The sequence below is a fragment of the Elephantulus edwardii genome, unplaced genomic scaffold (genome assembly GCF_000299155.1).
Source record: "Elephantulus edwardii isolate Elephantulus edwardi_28Jun2011 unplaced genomic scaffold, EleEdw1.0 scaffold00087, whole genome shotgun sequence".
Taxonomy (NCBI): domain Eukaryota; kingdom Metazoa; phylum Chordata; class Mammalia; order Macroscelidea; family Macroscelididae; genus Elephantulus; species Elephantulus edwardii.
The window spans coordinates 11,262,150-11,277,497 of record NW_006399837.1 but is presented as its reverse complement, the minus strand read 5'-3'; the positions used below and the strand labels follow the sequence as shown (position 1 = coordinate 11,277,497).

The 15,348-nt window shown below is 43.7% G+C and overlaps 1 protein-coding gene across 1 annotated transcript in view; it reads right to left on the bottom strand.

Moving 5' to 3' along the window:
• DAW1 (dynein assembly factor with WDR repeat domains 1) overlaps positions 1-15,348 on the bottom strand; it is a 43,359-nt gene that overhangs the window by 14,403 nt on the left and 13,608 nt on the right. Inside the window, exons 5-7 of the mRNA XM_006890301.1 lie at positions 9,134-9,233; positions 4,268-4,375; positions 485-591 (exon numbers count right to left, since the gene is read on the bottom strand). Of these exons, the coding sequence (XP_006890363.1) occupies positions 485-591; positions 4,268-4,375; positions 9,134-9,233 (315 nt within the window). The remainder of the gene's footprint in view (positions 1-484; positions 592-4,267; positions 4,376-9,133; positions 9,234-15,348) is intronic.

The window sequence follows — 15,348 nt, the reverse complement described above, 5'->3', positions numbered from 1 at the left end:
CTTTTTTTTTCTTTTTTTTCCCCTATAATTATATTTTATTAATTTTCATAAACATTTACAGAGATTTTGGGCTTCCACTCATTCATTGTTGCACTTATATATACAAATATATCTAAACATACATAATCATAAATATATAAAAAGCTCTTTGCCATCAAGTTGGAACTGACTCATAGTGGACCACGCAGCGGGTCTTTCGAGGCCGTACCCTGCATAGGAGAAGACTGCCCATCTTTCTCCCGCTGAGTCCCTGGGTGGGTTTGAACTAGCAGAGACATGCATCTTTTGGTTTATCAAACCAATCTCTATGGACTATGCTACCAGAGCTACTGTACATATACTTTTGTGGATCAGAAATACCCTTAAAATGAATTTTGTTCCGGAATGAGCTTATATTCCTGTAGAAGCTAAGGAATAGTTAATACTAGATTAAACTAATAAGAATTCCTTCTTAACAGCCTCCTTCAGGCTAAGTAACTCCTACCTCCCAGTCTCAGAGTCCCACACGGCAACTGTATGATCAAAGGAGCCTGTTATGATTCTGTCTCCGGCTGTGTTGAAGGACAAGGAGATGATTTCTGCTGCATGTCCCTAGAAAGAAAGAGACTGTCATGTGAACTCATGGATAAACTATTTCTACACATGTACAATACTAAGGTGCACCTGATTCTGGCAACAGTCTTTTCAGTCACTTGCAGCGTATCTGAGAGCTGGACCATTGAATACGGATGAGAGAATTAATGCCTCTGAGCTGTGGTGCTGGAGAAGAGGACTCAATATCCCACGGAATGCCAAAAGAATAAACAGATGTGTCTCGGAGAACGTGCTGTCAGAGTGCTCCTTGGAAGCAAAGATGATGAAGCTTTGTCTCACAGACTTTGGACATATTGTTAGTAGAGATTATTCCTTGGAGAGGGACAGGCTTGGAAAGGTAGAAGGTCAGCAAAAAAGAGGAAGACCTTCAATAAGATGGGCTGACCCAGCGGGCTCAAGTGTGTCAGAGACTGAGGATGACACAGGTGCTGAAGGTTTCAAATGTATCATTCACAGGGTCGCTATGAGTCGTAGAAGACTCAACAGCACCTAACAACAAGAGGAAATGACTGAAATGCAAAGTACAAGAGACAGAAAGTCATCACAGCTGCCTTGGGCAAGAGGTCCTTGGTTAGTCAAAGGGTTAATGAACTTTACTGCCAAGGAGAAAGTTAGAAGTTCTAGTCCATGAGAGGAATTTCTTAGTTGTTGAAATTGACGGAAAACCTCATAAGCAGTTCCTTACTTCATCTCTGCCTTACATGCGGACTTCTGAGCTGTAAAACAACCCAGTGGTGGATGGAATTTGGTCCAGGACTTAAGAACAATAAATGACATAGTTGAGCCTCTGCAACTTGTGGTTCCTAACCTTTATACTATAATAGACAAAGTGCTAATCAATAAGCCTTTTATTTTAAGAACTACCTTCCCTCTGTGACTTGATTTGTGCCACTGTTAGAACCTCTATTATTGCTTTTAATTTTTGACTCATGTACTTTTAACTTGTTAGTTAAATTTGTGTCTTCTAGGCTGTAACAGTTCCATGATGCATCTTCAAGGATATGAACATGTATGGCTAAGCACAATTGATAACAGTGCACCTAAATTCCAAAATCAATCTCCACAATAGTCTACGTGTTTCCTATTGCCAAAGGGGCCCTTTAGAGTAGTGAGAGAAGATCTTCACCCTAAAACCTACAGCATCCCTTTTCAGCAGGAAGTAGCTAAGAGAATACGCCATCCCCTTTTCCTTATGAATCAGGATGAAGTCTCTATCAAGGAGGAGTGATAGGGAATGGCAAAGGACACACTGACAAAGGAGATTAATCAGAAGTGCTTTTGACAAGCACTGTGGCAATGGGACAATTAAAACAGACTTTCAAGGGGGGAAAAAAAGAGGAACTAACTGGAGGGGTAGAGAAAATAGTTCAACAATGAATGAACAGAAATCCAAAATCTCTGTAAATGTTCATTAAAATTAATAAAATTAAAAAAAGAAGAACATCAGAACTAGGCACTCAAAACCCTAAAAAAAAAATAAAGAAGAAGAACACTAGAGCGAGCTACTTCTCAAACTCAGGCACTCAAAACCCTATGGACCAAATAAATAAACACCCACTACCAAGTGCAGCAGAGGCCCCTGGTGGCCACTAGCATCCTCACCGCCCTGCTATCCGGTGAGCAGACAGTCTTAACTGAACACTGTGACACTGATGTGTCAAATGCTATAATGGCTACCCATGGTGGACAGTGTTTGTTGGTGCTCCCCGATTAAACAAGCGTGGAAGGAGGAGTGGCATCCACTTCCATAAACAGCTTGCCTCCGGAAACCCTATGAACCTGGAGAGAGGATGAAAGTCACGCAAGTGTCGAGGACTTTCATTCATAGGGTCGCTATGAGTCGCCTACGACTCGACAGCACTTAACAACAACAACAACCAAGTGCAGCCGAGTCACTTCTGACTCATTGTGTTTCCAAGACCATTAATCTTTCCAGGAGGGAACAGACCACCTTTCTCCCACAGAGCCGCTGAGGGTTTTAAACTGCCAACCTATGCGTTAGCACTCGACGTGTCACACACTACATCACCCGGATTCCTTACAGCAGACAGCAGATGGGGGAAAGTGTTTAGGGAGGGAAACATGTAACAATGAATGAATGGAAATTCAAATTTTCTGTAAACTTTCATTAAAATATCAATAAAGAATATTTTTTAAAAGAAATCTGTAATGCTTTATAAAGGAAATTCATAAAAGATGGCATTTTACACGAAATACATATTTGAATGCCTAAGCTTTCAGTGAACTTTCACCTGGTCACTGCCTGGGGCAGGTGGTCATGCAGAAGAGGACACCCACAGGACGATGCCTCCCTCCACAGTGTGTACCCCTAGGGGATATCCCTGCGTCCCCTAATTATTTCAGTAAATTAATAATCAGTGCATTTCTAAGTACTACAAAGGGTCAGAAAAGTTCATGTTCAAATTCATTTTTCCAGCTGGTTCCAAATGGCAATAATGAGAAACAGTTGAGCACTGGGATTCTAAGCCTGCTCTAGTGGGAGGTGGGCCCAGTGTGGAGCCCCCCCTTCAGATGTGCTTAGACCCATCAGAGAAGCGACTGGGACTCAGCTGCCAGCGTTTGTGAGGATTTTTCCTTTCATATCTGCCTGAGAGAAGAGGCTGGATGAGAGCCGAGACCCAAGAACAGCGTAAAGCGAGGCGGAATGGAGCGTGCTGTCATAGGTGCTGCACAGGCCTCAGATGCGAGGAGGAAGCCCCCCTGATGTCACGGACACATGGGGCCTTTTCTCTTCTCAGTCCGTTCTTTTCCGTTCTTTTTCCACTTGCCTTATAAAAGCAAATGCAAGGGGAGCTCTGGTGGCCTAGTGGCAAGGAGCTGAAACTACAATTCCAGAGGTGCATGGTTCTAATCCACCAAATGCTCTGCCAGGGAAGGAGGGACAATCTCCTCCCGTACCAGTCAGATGGTACACTCACACAAAAATAATAAAAATTAAAAAAAAAGAAAAGCAAATGCATTCTTTTCTTTTTCAACCCATTGGGAACTTTGGAAGGAGAACAAGGCAACGCTTGCCTCTCCAACTGTCCCACAGATACTGAGGGACAGTCCTGGTCTTGCTTTGGTCATTGAGACAAGGTGAAGTGGAGGGTGACAGGTGACAGGAAGGCGCTGGAAGCTTGGTGGTGGCCAGTCAAGGGTCCTGGGTGGTCGGTCTCTCCAAAGGCATTAAGTCTGTGAGGCAGTGCCCTTTGACCTTTTCATCATTTATCTCTTGCCTGTTCGCATCTCACACTTCATCCTAGAGGGTCCCAGACCGAGGGCATTGAGGAGAAGGCTGTGGATTGTCGCCCATTAAAGGAATCTTCTGGAAGAGTTCTCCAGTTCTTCTTCCGATAAGTACTGGCCTCTGGTGCTTCTTTGTTTTCACTCAGGCAAATGATGGTGAATCTTAGGTGGTAGGTTGTGTCCTACAGACTGAAGTCAGTCAGAATAGAATGCTCACCTGCCTCCCCCGCACGTCATCCAAGACTTCTGCAACAGCTGTCAACCTAAGCAGGACAGCATTGCAGACTGATCCTAAACTCAAAGAGCTAAAAAACATCTTCTAACCTAGAATGCACTTTGTAACAGAAATGCAAAAAATCTAACACAGCACAACGTGAGCGACACTGAACAGACAAAGCGCTCGAGACAGACGTTGCCAACATACCGACAGGGTGCACACCTCCTCTCCACTCTGAATGTCCCACAGTTTAGCGGTTGTGTCCATGCTCCCCGTGGCCACCAGCGTGCTTTGGGGGTTAAAGGATAAACACACCTGAAACACAGAAGAGCTTTTAAAGAAGTGGGTGTCACACGGTTACTCTCACGGTTGAACCACTTAGGCAGATGCCATATAGATCCTTGTTCAAATGCACAGCAAGACCGCTCAGATGGGCAAGCTGTCCTTCCTGGCTGGATCCTGAGGTGATACCCCTGAGAAGGAGCCGTGTTCTCTTCTGCACCACCCCACCCTCCGACCGTCTCAGGTGTGGAGGGCACTGGGTCTGCTTCCATCTGGTGCCCTGAGCACAGAGGACAGAGCTTCACACAAAGTCAGCATTTAGTATTTACTGGATGGGTGGTACTGACTGTGAAAATATATTTAGATAGCCCCCTGTCGTCTTGTTTTGTAGCTTCGAGTCAGAACCAACCCATAGTTGACCCTCCAGTGGGTCTTCAGGGGCAGTTAACAGCAGAAGAGGAGATTACCCATCTTTCTCCCACAGAGCAGCTAGTGGATTTGAATTTCATACCTTTAATTTGGTAGTGTGATTCCTTACCACTAAGCCTTCTTTACCAAGACTCAAAATTTATCAATGAATGAATACTATTAAAGAAAAAAAAAGCTAAGGTGGAGGGAAGGGGAAGGAGGGTGAGGGAGTAAAATGTGCAACAATGAATGAATGAAAATCTAACTTCTCTGTAAATGTTCATTAAAATCACAAGTAAAATAAATTATTTTTTTTAAAAAAAACTCCTTATCTCAAGTGTAGTGGGTAGATTGTAGGGAGGGAGAAGGAATGTGAAAGATTTAATTGGAACTTGAAGAGATGTTATAATAGTGGGAACAGATCAAGGATGATTTAATGGGATACAGTGTATATGAATGATTATGTGAAACACATGTAACTGAGAGATAATGTGGAACACAATGTATATGAATGAAACACAACATAAACTAATCATTGTATGAAAACCAATGAAAAAAGGGAAACAAAAACTTGTGTCACATCCTTTGGGCAAGCTGTCAGGACAAGGTAAACCTTGGAAAAAGCCATCTGTGCTCAGAAAGGCAGAGGGTCCTCAAAAGAGCAGAGGACCTTCAATAAGATGGAATGACCGCACCAGTGGGCTTGAACCGGGTAGAGATCGTGGGATGGTACGGGATGGGGCAAGATCCAGTCCGTGGTTCCCAAGGTAGTGCAGGGGGCTGGGCTGCTAACACGAAGGCAGCACCTCTGCTGGTTCAAATCCACCATCTGCGAGAGAATGACCGGTAATGTCCCATGGGAGCTGCAGCTTCTGCAAACTCCCTCTGCGCTGGCTCCAACTTGTTGCAAGTAATGAGTGAGTGAGGTTAGTCACAGACAACTCAATGACACCTAATTTTATATAAAGATATATATATATAAAATAAAGATATATAAGATATATAATAAAGATATATAAGATATATATAATAAAGATATATAATATATATAATAAAGATAAATAATATATATTTTTTCCAAACATCCAAAGTGTACGTAAGCATGTATGATCACAATAGGAGGACAGGGATTATATCCTTCTGTGTCCTTGTGCAAATGACTTCAACTCTAGGCAATTCAGTGTCCCCAAGCATTAAACAGAGGCATAACAACACCTACTGGTTGTGGCTGTGATACAGCCACGCTTATCAATGCAGGGGGCACAGTTAAGATAGCCATGCACGTACCATCGTGCAATAAAGTGCCCCAAGATGGGTATAATACATCACGACTTTGAAGGATGATCATAAATAAAAGTTACCCCTGAAGAGCCGCCTGTCTATTTTTAAAGGCTATTGCTGGTTTCCCAGGGTGCCAATTATCTCACTAATTGCTATAAAATGTAATACAGAATTGGCCAAGGGCAAGGGCTTCCCAAAAGTGAAAGCTATTTAGAGTACCAGAGCAATTTGGGGTAATTTGGACTCTAATGATATTAAGCAAACATTCAGCCTAAATATTTTCAATGTAATAAAATTGATCTGAAAAGTGACTTTAATAACTTCACCACCCCTCACCGCCCTTTGAAGAGAATGCCATGAAGAAGAAAAAGGATGGACCACGTATTAGAGTCACGTGCTTACCATGCTATTATTGTTGTTGTTACATGCCGTCAAGTCACCTGCGACTCATAGTGACCCTGTATACAACAGCCCTAAACTCTGCTCTGTCCTGTGCCTATCTCCCCATCTCTGACACACCCGCCCCCATTACCCCAGTCACTGAATCAATCCATGTTGTTGTTGTTGTTAAGTGCCGTCGAGTCGTTTGTGACTCATAGCGACCCTATGTACAACAGCCCTAAACCCTGCTCTATCCTGTGCCAATCTCATTGCCTCTGACACACCCATCCCGATTACCCCAGTCACTGAATCAATCCACCTCATAGAGGGTCTTCCCGTCCTGCGCTGTCCCTCTACTTTACCCAGCATGATGTCCCTCTCCAAGGGCCTGTCTCTCCTTACAACATGTCCAAAGTATGTCAGACGAAGCCCCAGAATCCTTGCCTCCAAGGAGCAGCCTGGTTTAACCCTCTCTAGGTTGAATCTGTTTGTTTTCTTGGCAGTCCATGGTACATTCAATACTCTTCTCCAGCACCACAGCTCAAAGGCATCAATTCTCCTTCTATCCTCCCTAGTCATTGTCCAACTCTCTGATGCATAACAAGTGATTGCAAAAACCATGGCCTGTATCAGGAGCACCTTAGTCTCCAGAGAGACACCGTTGCTCTTGAGTACTTTAGAGAGGTCCCTAACAGCAGTCTTTCCCATCACGACACGTTTTTTTATTTCCTGGATACTGGTGCCAAGAGTGTTGACCGTGGAGCCGAGCAAACTGAAGCTGTGAACAATCTCAATCTCTTCGCCATCCATCCTGATGCTACCGATTGGTGCAGTGGTGAGAATTTTTGTCTTCTTGATATTGAGCCTCAGTTCATACTGAAGGCTGCAGTCCTTGACCCTCTGCAGTAAGTGCATGAGGTCCTCCTCAGTTTCAGCGAGCAAAGTTGTGTCATCTGCATAACGCAGATGGTTGATAGATTGTCCACCAATCCTAATGCCATGCTTCTCCTCATAGAGCCCAGCCTCTCAGATAATCTGCTCTGCATACAGGTTGAAAAGGTATGGAGATAGGACACATCCCTGGCGTACACCCTTCCCAATTTTGAACCATGCAGTGTTACCCTGCTCTGTTCTGATGACTGCCTCTTGGTCCAAGTATAGGTTTTGCATTAGCATGATTAAATGTTCTGGGATTCCCATTCTTCTCAGAGTCAGCCACAGTTTGTTATGATGCACGCAGTCAAATGCCTTTGCATAGTCAATGAAACACAGATAGACATTCTTCTGGTATTCTCTGCTTTCAGCCAAGATCCATCTAACATCAACTACAATATCCCTGGTACCACGACCCCTTCTAAACCCAGCCTGGACTTCTGGCAGTTCTCTGCTGATGTGCTGTTCCAGTCGTTTTTGGATAAGCCTCAGTAGAATCTTGCTTGCATGTGAAATCAATGAGATTGTTCTGTAGTTTCCACACTCAGTTGGGTCGCCCTTCTTTGGGATGGGAACAAATATAGACCTCTTCCATGCTACACTCCTACTTAATCAGTGCAAGCTGGGACTTGGGTAGTGTCTGCAAGATGTCACAATTGAAGTAATTTTTAAATTGCTGTCAACACCATCATCTAAAAAGTGCTGTTGAGTACTGTCCAGTCAGAACCGACCCCTGGCGACCCTCCAGTGGGTTTTCAGAGGTGGTAAATTACACAGGAGGAGACTGCCCACTTTTCTCCCAAGGAGCAGCTGGTGGATTCGAACCGCGTGCCTCTGTGATGGCAGCACAGCTCCTTACCACAAGGCCATCAGCACTCCCTGATAGAATATATAGCCTGATCCGTTTCTTCTCCCTGTGGCATCAGAACTAAGAGCTGACTCTCTGCTGGGTTTCTGAGGTGCTACAAGGGAGGAGATCGCTCATCTTTCCTCCACAAAGCAGCTGTGGATTTGACTCTCTGGAGAGGTTTGGACGTTGGGTTAGCAGTTCAATTCCCTCTGCCCACCAGAGAACATGATCTCCCTCAACTCAAAAAGCTCAAACTCATTGCCATCAAGTTGGAACTGACCCATGGCTTATCCTCAAATGGGTTTTCAGAGGCTATAAATCTCATGGGAGGAGATCACCCATCTATCTCCTGAGGAGCAGCTGGTGGATTTGAACCACGGGCTTTAGAGTTGACAATGCAACTCTCTACACAGTAGGCCAACAGAGCACAGAGTAAATTGTTATTGTTGTTATGTGCCGTCTAGTCAACTGAGACTCATGGTGATCTTATGAACAAGAGCTCTGAAGCCTGCCCCGCACCAGCACCACAACTCAAAGGCATAGATTCTCCTTCCATCATCCTTGGTCATTGTCCAGCTCTCTGATGCATAGCAAGTAACTGTGAAGCCCATGGCCTGAATCAGGTGCACCTAAGACTCTAAACTGACATCATTGTTTCTCAATGCTCTGGAGAGGTCCCTGACAGGGGACTTCCCCAATGCAATTCTTCTTTTGAATTTTTAACTGCTAGTGTGAAGAGTGTTGACTGTGGAGTCAAGTAACTGTTAACCCCCTCAATCTCTTCTCCATCTATCATGGTGTTGCCAACTGGTCCAATAGCGAGAGAATCTCTGAGTAAATTAGACAATACATTAGAAAAGGTCAATCCAATAGTTTTATAACAGAACTTTGAATGAGGAAAGAGCTACATAAAGAACGTAAAGGTTCAATATACTCACTATTTCTGCTGTGTGGCCCCGGAAGGTATAATAACACTTCCCTGTCTCTACACTCCAGAGTTTACATGTCTTATCAAAGGAACCAGTGGCAATTTTGTCACTAAAATAAAAAAAAATAGATGTGATTTTTTTTAATACAATGTACAGTACTGATGCACTGAATTAAGACAGGAGATAATAATATATGAATCTAGCCAGAATGCCCTTAGAAGGATGATAGGCCTTCAGATCACATAATTTCAACTTGTTATGAGACAAGATCAGTCCTCAGCAAAGGGCATTGTTTTGGTAAAATAAAGGGGCAGTGAAAGAGAGGAGACGCTCAACAAGACAGACTTGACACAGTCGTTGGAACAATGAGGGCGAACACGGCAGCAACTGCAGAGGGTCAGTGTGGGGGAAGCTTTGCTCTGTGGTCCTCGGGGCTGCTCCGACTTAGCACCGACTCTGGCATCTAACGACATTTAGAAATTCACTTCACCTTTAGATGCCAGATATGATAAGGATGACACAAGACAGGCCAGGGTTTAGATCTATTGTTCTTAAGGTTTTTATGAGTGATACTTGACTTGGCATCTGACAGCAAAATCATCATCAACCCAGTAGGTCGCCAGAGCTCCCAAACTAGGTAAAAAAAAAAAGCAAAGATAAGAGTCTGAAAGTGTTCCCATGATTACAGTTATATGTTCTGAATAATTGTGGATATCTACTCCACTCCAAGTTGGGGGGGAAAAGTAAACGTTTTTTATCTTAGTAGACATTAAAGAGATTTGAAACCATATAATAGGCCATGAAATTGTACATAAAATTAAAATCTATAGATGTAAAAGAGGTACAATAATTTGCTGTTGCAAAGCGTCCTCTTTTTCTTATTATTTATAAGATGCAGAATTTGCAGTTAGGAAAGGACTATGAGTAAGTATATGTATAAATCGAAATGTAGTAACAAAAGAGGGAATGTGAGAATTCTAGCTAAAAAGTTGGCAAAGCTTTATTTGTCCCATTGGCTTTATTAAAATGGAAATAAAGAGAAAAAAGAAAACATCATGCCATGTATAATCATAAATTTACTTATTAATCAATTTCACACATCTAGTCTTGCCAAATAAAGCTCTAAAATTAAAAAAAAAAAAAGAAAAAGAAAGAAATTCACTTCACCTTTAGAACATCAATCCTCTAGTTCGGTGGACAATGAGGTTGAGGACCCGTTTTTAAAATGCTGTAACTTTTAAGTTACAAGTTTTTCTTTTAAAGATCTCTACACTAAAGGACAGGAGTAGCATCCACTTCCTCAACAGCAAACCTGGAAACAACTTTCCAGTTGCCTCTGGCGACTGTGAACTTTGATAAATGGCGATGAGTGTGAGAGGGTGTTGGGCCTTTTGTTCACAGAGTCGCTATGAGTTGTGCCCGACTCAAAGGCAATCAACAGCAACATTAAAGGTATAAGTGGACTTGTTTAGGATTGTAATAATTTTTTTAAATGTACACAGTATATTTGAGTTAGTACCAAGGAGTTTAGTGAATTTCTACTAAACGAAAATCAGCACTTTTCACTTTACAGACCAAGCATTGCACAAACACAGGAAAATTCAGTTAACATTACTCGCACAAAGGATAATACTGATTCACATGGAGAAAAGTGAAAAAAAAAAAACAGTATAGGCATGTCACACTAATTTTATAAAATATAATGAACTGGAATGATTGTATAAAACACTATGCGAATGATGGATAGTTGAAACACAATGTATACAAACTTTGCAAGCAAACCAATATAAAATACAGATTACAAAGAAAATCTGTTTTATGCCACATCAATTTCTTTTAAGTTCTTGGTTTATTCTTTTTTTAAATTTTAGTGAAGGTTTAAAAAATATTGGCTCCATTCACTTATTCATGGGCACTTAACACCCCCACCTCCCCAGTTTCCCTTGGAATCCTTGTCCTGTTTCAGGCTATTAATTGACAGATATGTGGTTGCTAATTGTCCAGTCCTTTCTCATTTCATTGTTCTAACAGAAACCCCTACATTAGTCCTGTTTCTGCTAAACAGAAGAAATCCAAGGGAGATTTTCACTTTTATGAACAAAGGAGAGAAGTTGAACCAGTATCCTGCCGGGGATTGGCGCCCATCGCCTCCTGTGACCTGCAGCCTTGGAAACGCAGGGGGGCAGCTCGGCCATGTGTTGGCTGCAACTTGATGCCCGTGAGGTGAGTCTGAGCTAAGCAGGTAGTGTGTGCACCTCAAGCAGCAAAAGGCCTGTGTCCAAGCTTCTTCCCCAGGAACCACACTCACATCTCACCCTCAAGTGGCCGGAGCTTGGAACTCTGTCTGTGAACATTGGATGCTGGGTGTGATTTTAGGGTTTACGTGTCATCTGGTAACATCTGGTAGGTGATACAGGGGACTGAGAACCCTCAAAATTTTTTGCATATGATGTAATGCTAACTGCTTCCTCACTTTCTGCCATTTTGGTTTACAAAAGGTTTCATGGGAATGCTCTCTTCTCAGACATGGTGGCCTGGTGGTAAGAGGCTGTGCTGCAATCCCAAAGGCATATAGTTCCACCAGCTGTTCCTTAGAAGGACAGCCTCCTCCTGGGTGATTTACCGCCTCTGAAAACCCACTGAGGGTCAGCTATGAGTCAGTTCTGAATCGATGGCACACAACAATGACAACACTCTCAGATAGTGAGAGTTAATCTCATTAACCAAAAGGCTAGATAGCGAATAGATAATATATTCCCCTTGGGAAAATGATACCAATAATAGGTGAATTGTAAGGTTTTTGTAAAGGAAAGAGGGTTGAGAGGGAGATGGGGCAAAGACTTCAGCCATTTCCAAACAGGAGAGTCGGCATGTTTACAGAGGCGCAGGACAACACTCGGTGAGGAGACTAGCCTGGGAAACACCTTCTCCTTTGCCCTGACTTCTCACATCTGTCCTTAACAACAAATACTCACAATGATCCTTCTTTCCGGGGCAAGCTCACTGTTCATAGTTTCCGGGGTCTGAAAGACACAACTGCTATCCTCTAAATCAGGAGCCTTGGTGCTTAAGAGCTAAAAGGACAACTGAAAAGCTGGGGCTTCAAAACCACTAATGCTCCACAGGACAGAGACATGGTTGTCTGCGTCAATAAAGGATCACAGCCCTGGACAGCCTGTGGGCAGTTCTACTCTGACCTGTGGGATCACAGCCCTGGACACCCTGCAGGCAGTTCAACTCTGTCCTATGGGTTGACAATGAATTGGAATCGACTTGAAGGAAGTGTGTTTCTGTTGGCTGGTGAAGCCAATGTCAGTGCTCAGCCCAGCCACAGAGTGTCCACCTGGCCAGCCTCACACTGACGCATATACTAAAAAGTGACACTGTAATTTATAATTTCAACAATATCTATTTCACAATTTGGCATAGTAAGGTACAAAAAAGTGTCATTCTTTATTATTTGTCTAGATCAAATTTAAATGTCCTATTAACTATAAAGTTTCTATATATTCTTAACTAGAATATTTAATCATGTTTTATATACCAAACAATTAAGTCTCCACCAACACAATTATTGTATTTTGAAAGTATATCACAGTTTCCAACCCTCGATGAGATGGATTGATTCAGTGACTGGGGTAGTGGGGGTAGGTGTGTCAGAGGCAATGAGATTGGCACAGGATAGAGCAGGGTTTAGGGCTGTTGTACATAGAGTCACTATGAGTCGCAGGTGACTCAATGGCACATAACAACAACAATAACATAGTATGATCAGTAAATATCAAGTTTTGAAAACACATGGTATGAAATTTCTACTCTGAGTCATTAAGATTTCTATGAAACCCCTTCTGTTTTTCCTACTTGATCTGCTCAGTTTCCACAGTGTTTCTGCGTCCTAACCACTCTCCTTGTCTGTCTTCCCATCTCAGCGCCCCGTGGCCCCTCTCTGTGTCTGTCACAGCACCCCTGACTCCTCCTTGTGTCTTCCCGTCTCAGCACCCAGTGACCCCTCTCTGTAGATGGGAATCTCCTGAAGCAGCGCTCTCATCCAGGGCCTCCTTTGTTCATAACCCTTTGATGGCAACTTGCCGCTTCCACACACACCGCCCACTCCAGGCAGGCTGCTCTCACCTCATCACTTCCACTGTTCAACCTGAAACTGCCACTGGAGAGCCTGGTCGCTGGGCATGTCTGATGCTCCATCACCTGGTAATGCTAGGTCCCCGGACACAGACTGTCTGTACCCCTCCTCCTCTCTGGCTTCCACCCGTTAGCCTCACACTTCATTATCACACCGTTCTTTTCAAGCTTGTTTGAACTCTTTATTGTGATTTGAGTGAGTCTACAGAGCAAACTGCTTTTCCAGTCAACCATTCACAGGCACTGTGCTTTGTGACACTGATTACAGCCCTCTTCCCACTTCCTCCGTGTAATTCTTGTTTCCATCATACATCCTATCCCTTCCTGCCTTCTGAGGTTTACCTGGGAGTTAAACTATGCTCTTTGGGTCCAGCACGAGTGATCACTGGAAGAAGTGCATATCTCCCTGGTGCTACTGTTGGCCTTGTAAGCCTACAGGCCTAAAAGCCAAACAGGTGCATTGCTTGGCTTAAAGCCGAAGCACAGGGAAAATTCAGTTCCAGAAGAAAAAGGTGTTTAAGGGCCTCATTCCCAGGGGATCCAACCCTCTCTCCAAGAAGCAGCAGCCTGGTCATTCTCGTGATTTGGAGTTTTGTTCTGCATTTCGGTTGCACTCTCCCCAGGACCCTCTATTGTATTCCTCTCAGCATGGGCAGCAGTGGTAGCTGGGCCCCCTACTTCTTTACCTCAGGCTCATGGGGGCTGAGAGTCACATGGCCCAACAGTTCTCTGGATTAACTGTGTCCATGCCCCTTCAATGTCTTCACTCTTCTTTGCTCCAGGGAAAGGGAGAGCAGTAGCTGTCCCTTAAATATCATCCTCCAAGACTCCACACAGAAGTCACCGTGACCTCTCTCTCCTCTCAGCTTTTAAATATTGACCATCCTGTCCTAGTTACAGTAATGTTCTAGAGAAAGCTGTCACCGACCTAAGCCGGCTAATGGAAAAGATTATTTAAAGTGGGCAGTCATGAAAAAAGGATGCTGATGTCAAACACTTTAACGTAAGCGGACACGAATGTGAATCCATTTGCCATATGAAGGAGAACCCAGGCCCATTTCTCTGAATATGGGACAGCTAACAGGAGTCCACCATCTGCCTACGGAAATCACACCCAACCCTACCATTTTCAATATTCTTTTCTCTGACACGGAATGAAACGGGGAGGGTTTAAACTCGCTTGCCCAGTTACTGGATCTAGAACTCTTTTAGGTATCATGGTACCTTTTCTAACTTTCACACTGAACTCAATCTACCATCTAATGATAATTTGATTATCATTTAGTAACAACTTTCAAAGTCTTACCTTTCAGATTCCATAACAGCAGTCTTTTCATATTTCATTTATTTATGTAATAATGAATTGAATATGTTGTTCACTAGTTACTGGCTACCGGCCGGCTCTTACTCCCTGCCTGAGACCCCTTGCATACCAGAATCGACACGTCTTTCACCAGTTAATTTTCAGAAGCAGATGGCCAGGCCTTTCTTCCTTCCCAATCAGTGTCTCAGTGCACCACTGTAGCCTGTTCATCCTCACTTAACACGCAAGCCTCCACTGGCCGATGACAGTGACTCAGCTTGAGAGCCGACCATCAAGAAGACAGGAAGCAAGGGGGCTCCCGCTGAATCACCTCTGACCAACCAGTGAAGTTATGAAGTGACGACTCAGCGCCACCAACAAGCACAGCTCGGGAGACGACACCATCCACGAGGGGGTTCTGGTGGTGGTATCCGTAGGGGACTAGATCGCTAACCCAGCTGGTTAGTTGCACTGACTTATTTGATGGTTTAAATCCACCAGCAGCTTCTCAGGAGAAAGATGGCCCATCTCCTCCCATGAGATTGGGAAACGCAATGGAGGTATGACTATGAGTCAGCCTGAATTACTGTCAGCGAGGGAGGGAGGGAATGATTGAGTGACTTGATAAATGGAAAAGTTGGGGAGCTCTGGTGGCCTAGTGGCAAGAAGCTGCACTGCAGTCCCAGAGGTGCATGGTTCTAATGCACCAGATCCTCTGCTGGGGAAGGAGGGGCAATAACCTCCTCCTGTCAGATCTGATTTGATGGTACGCCCACAAAAA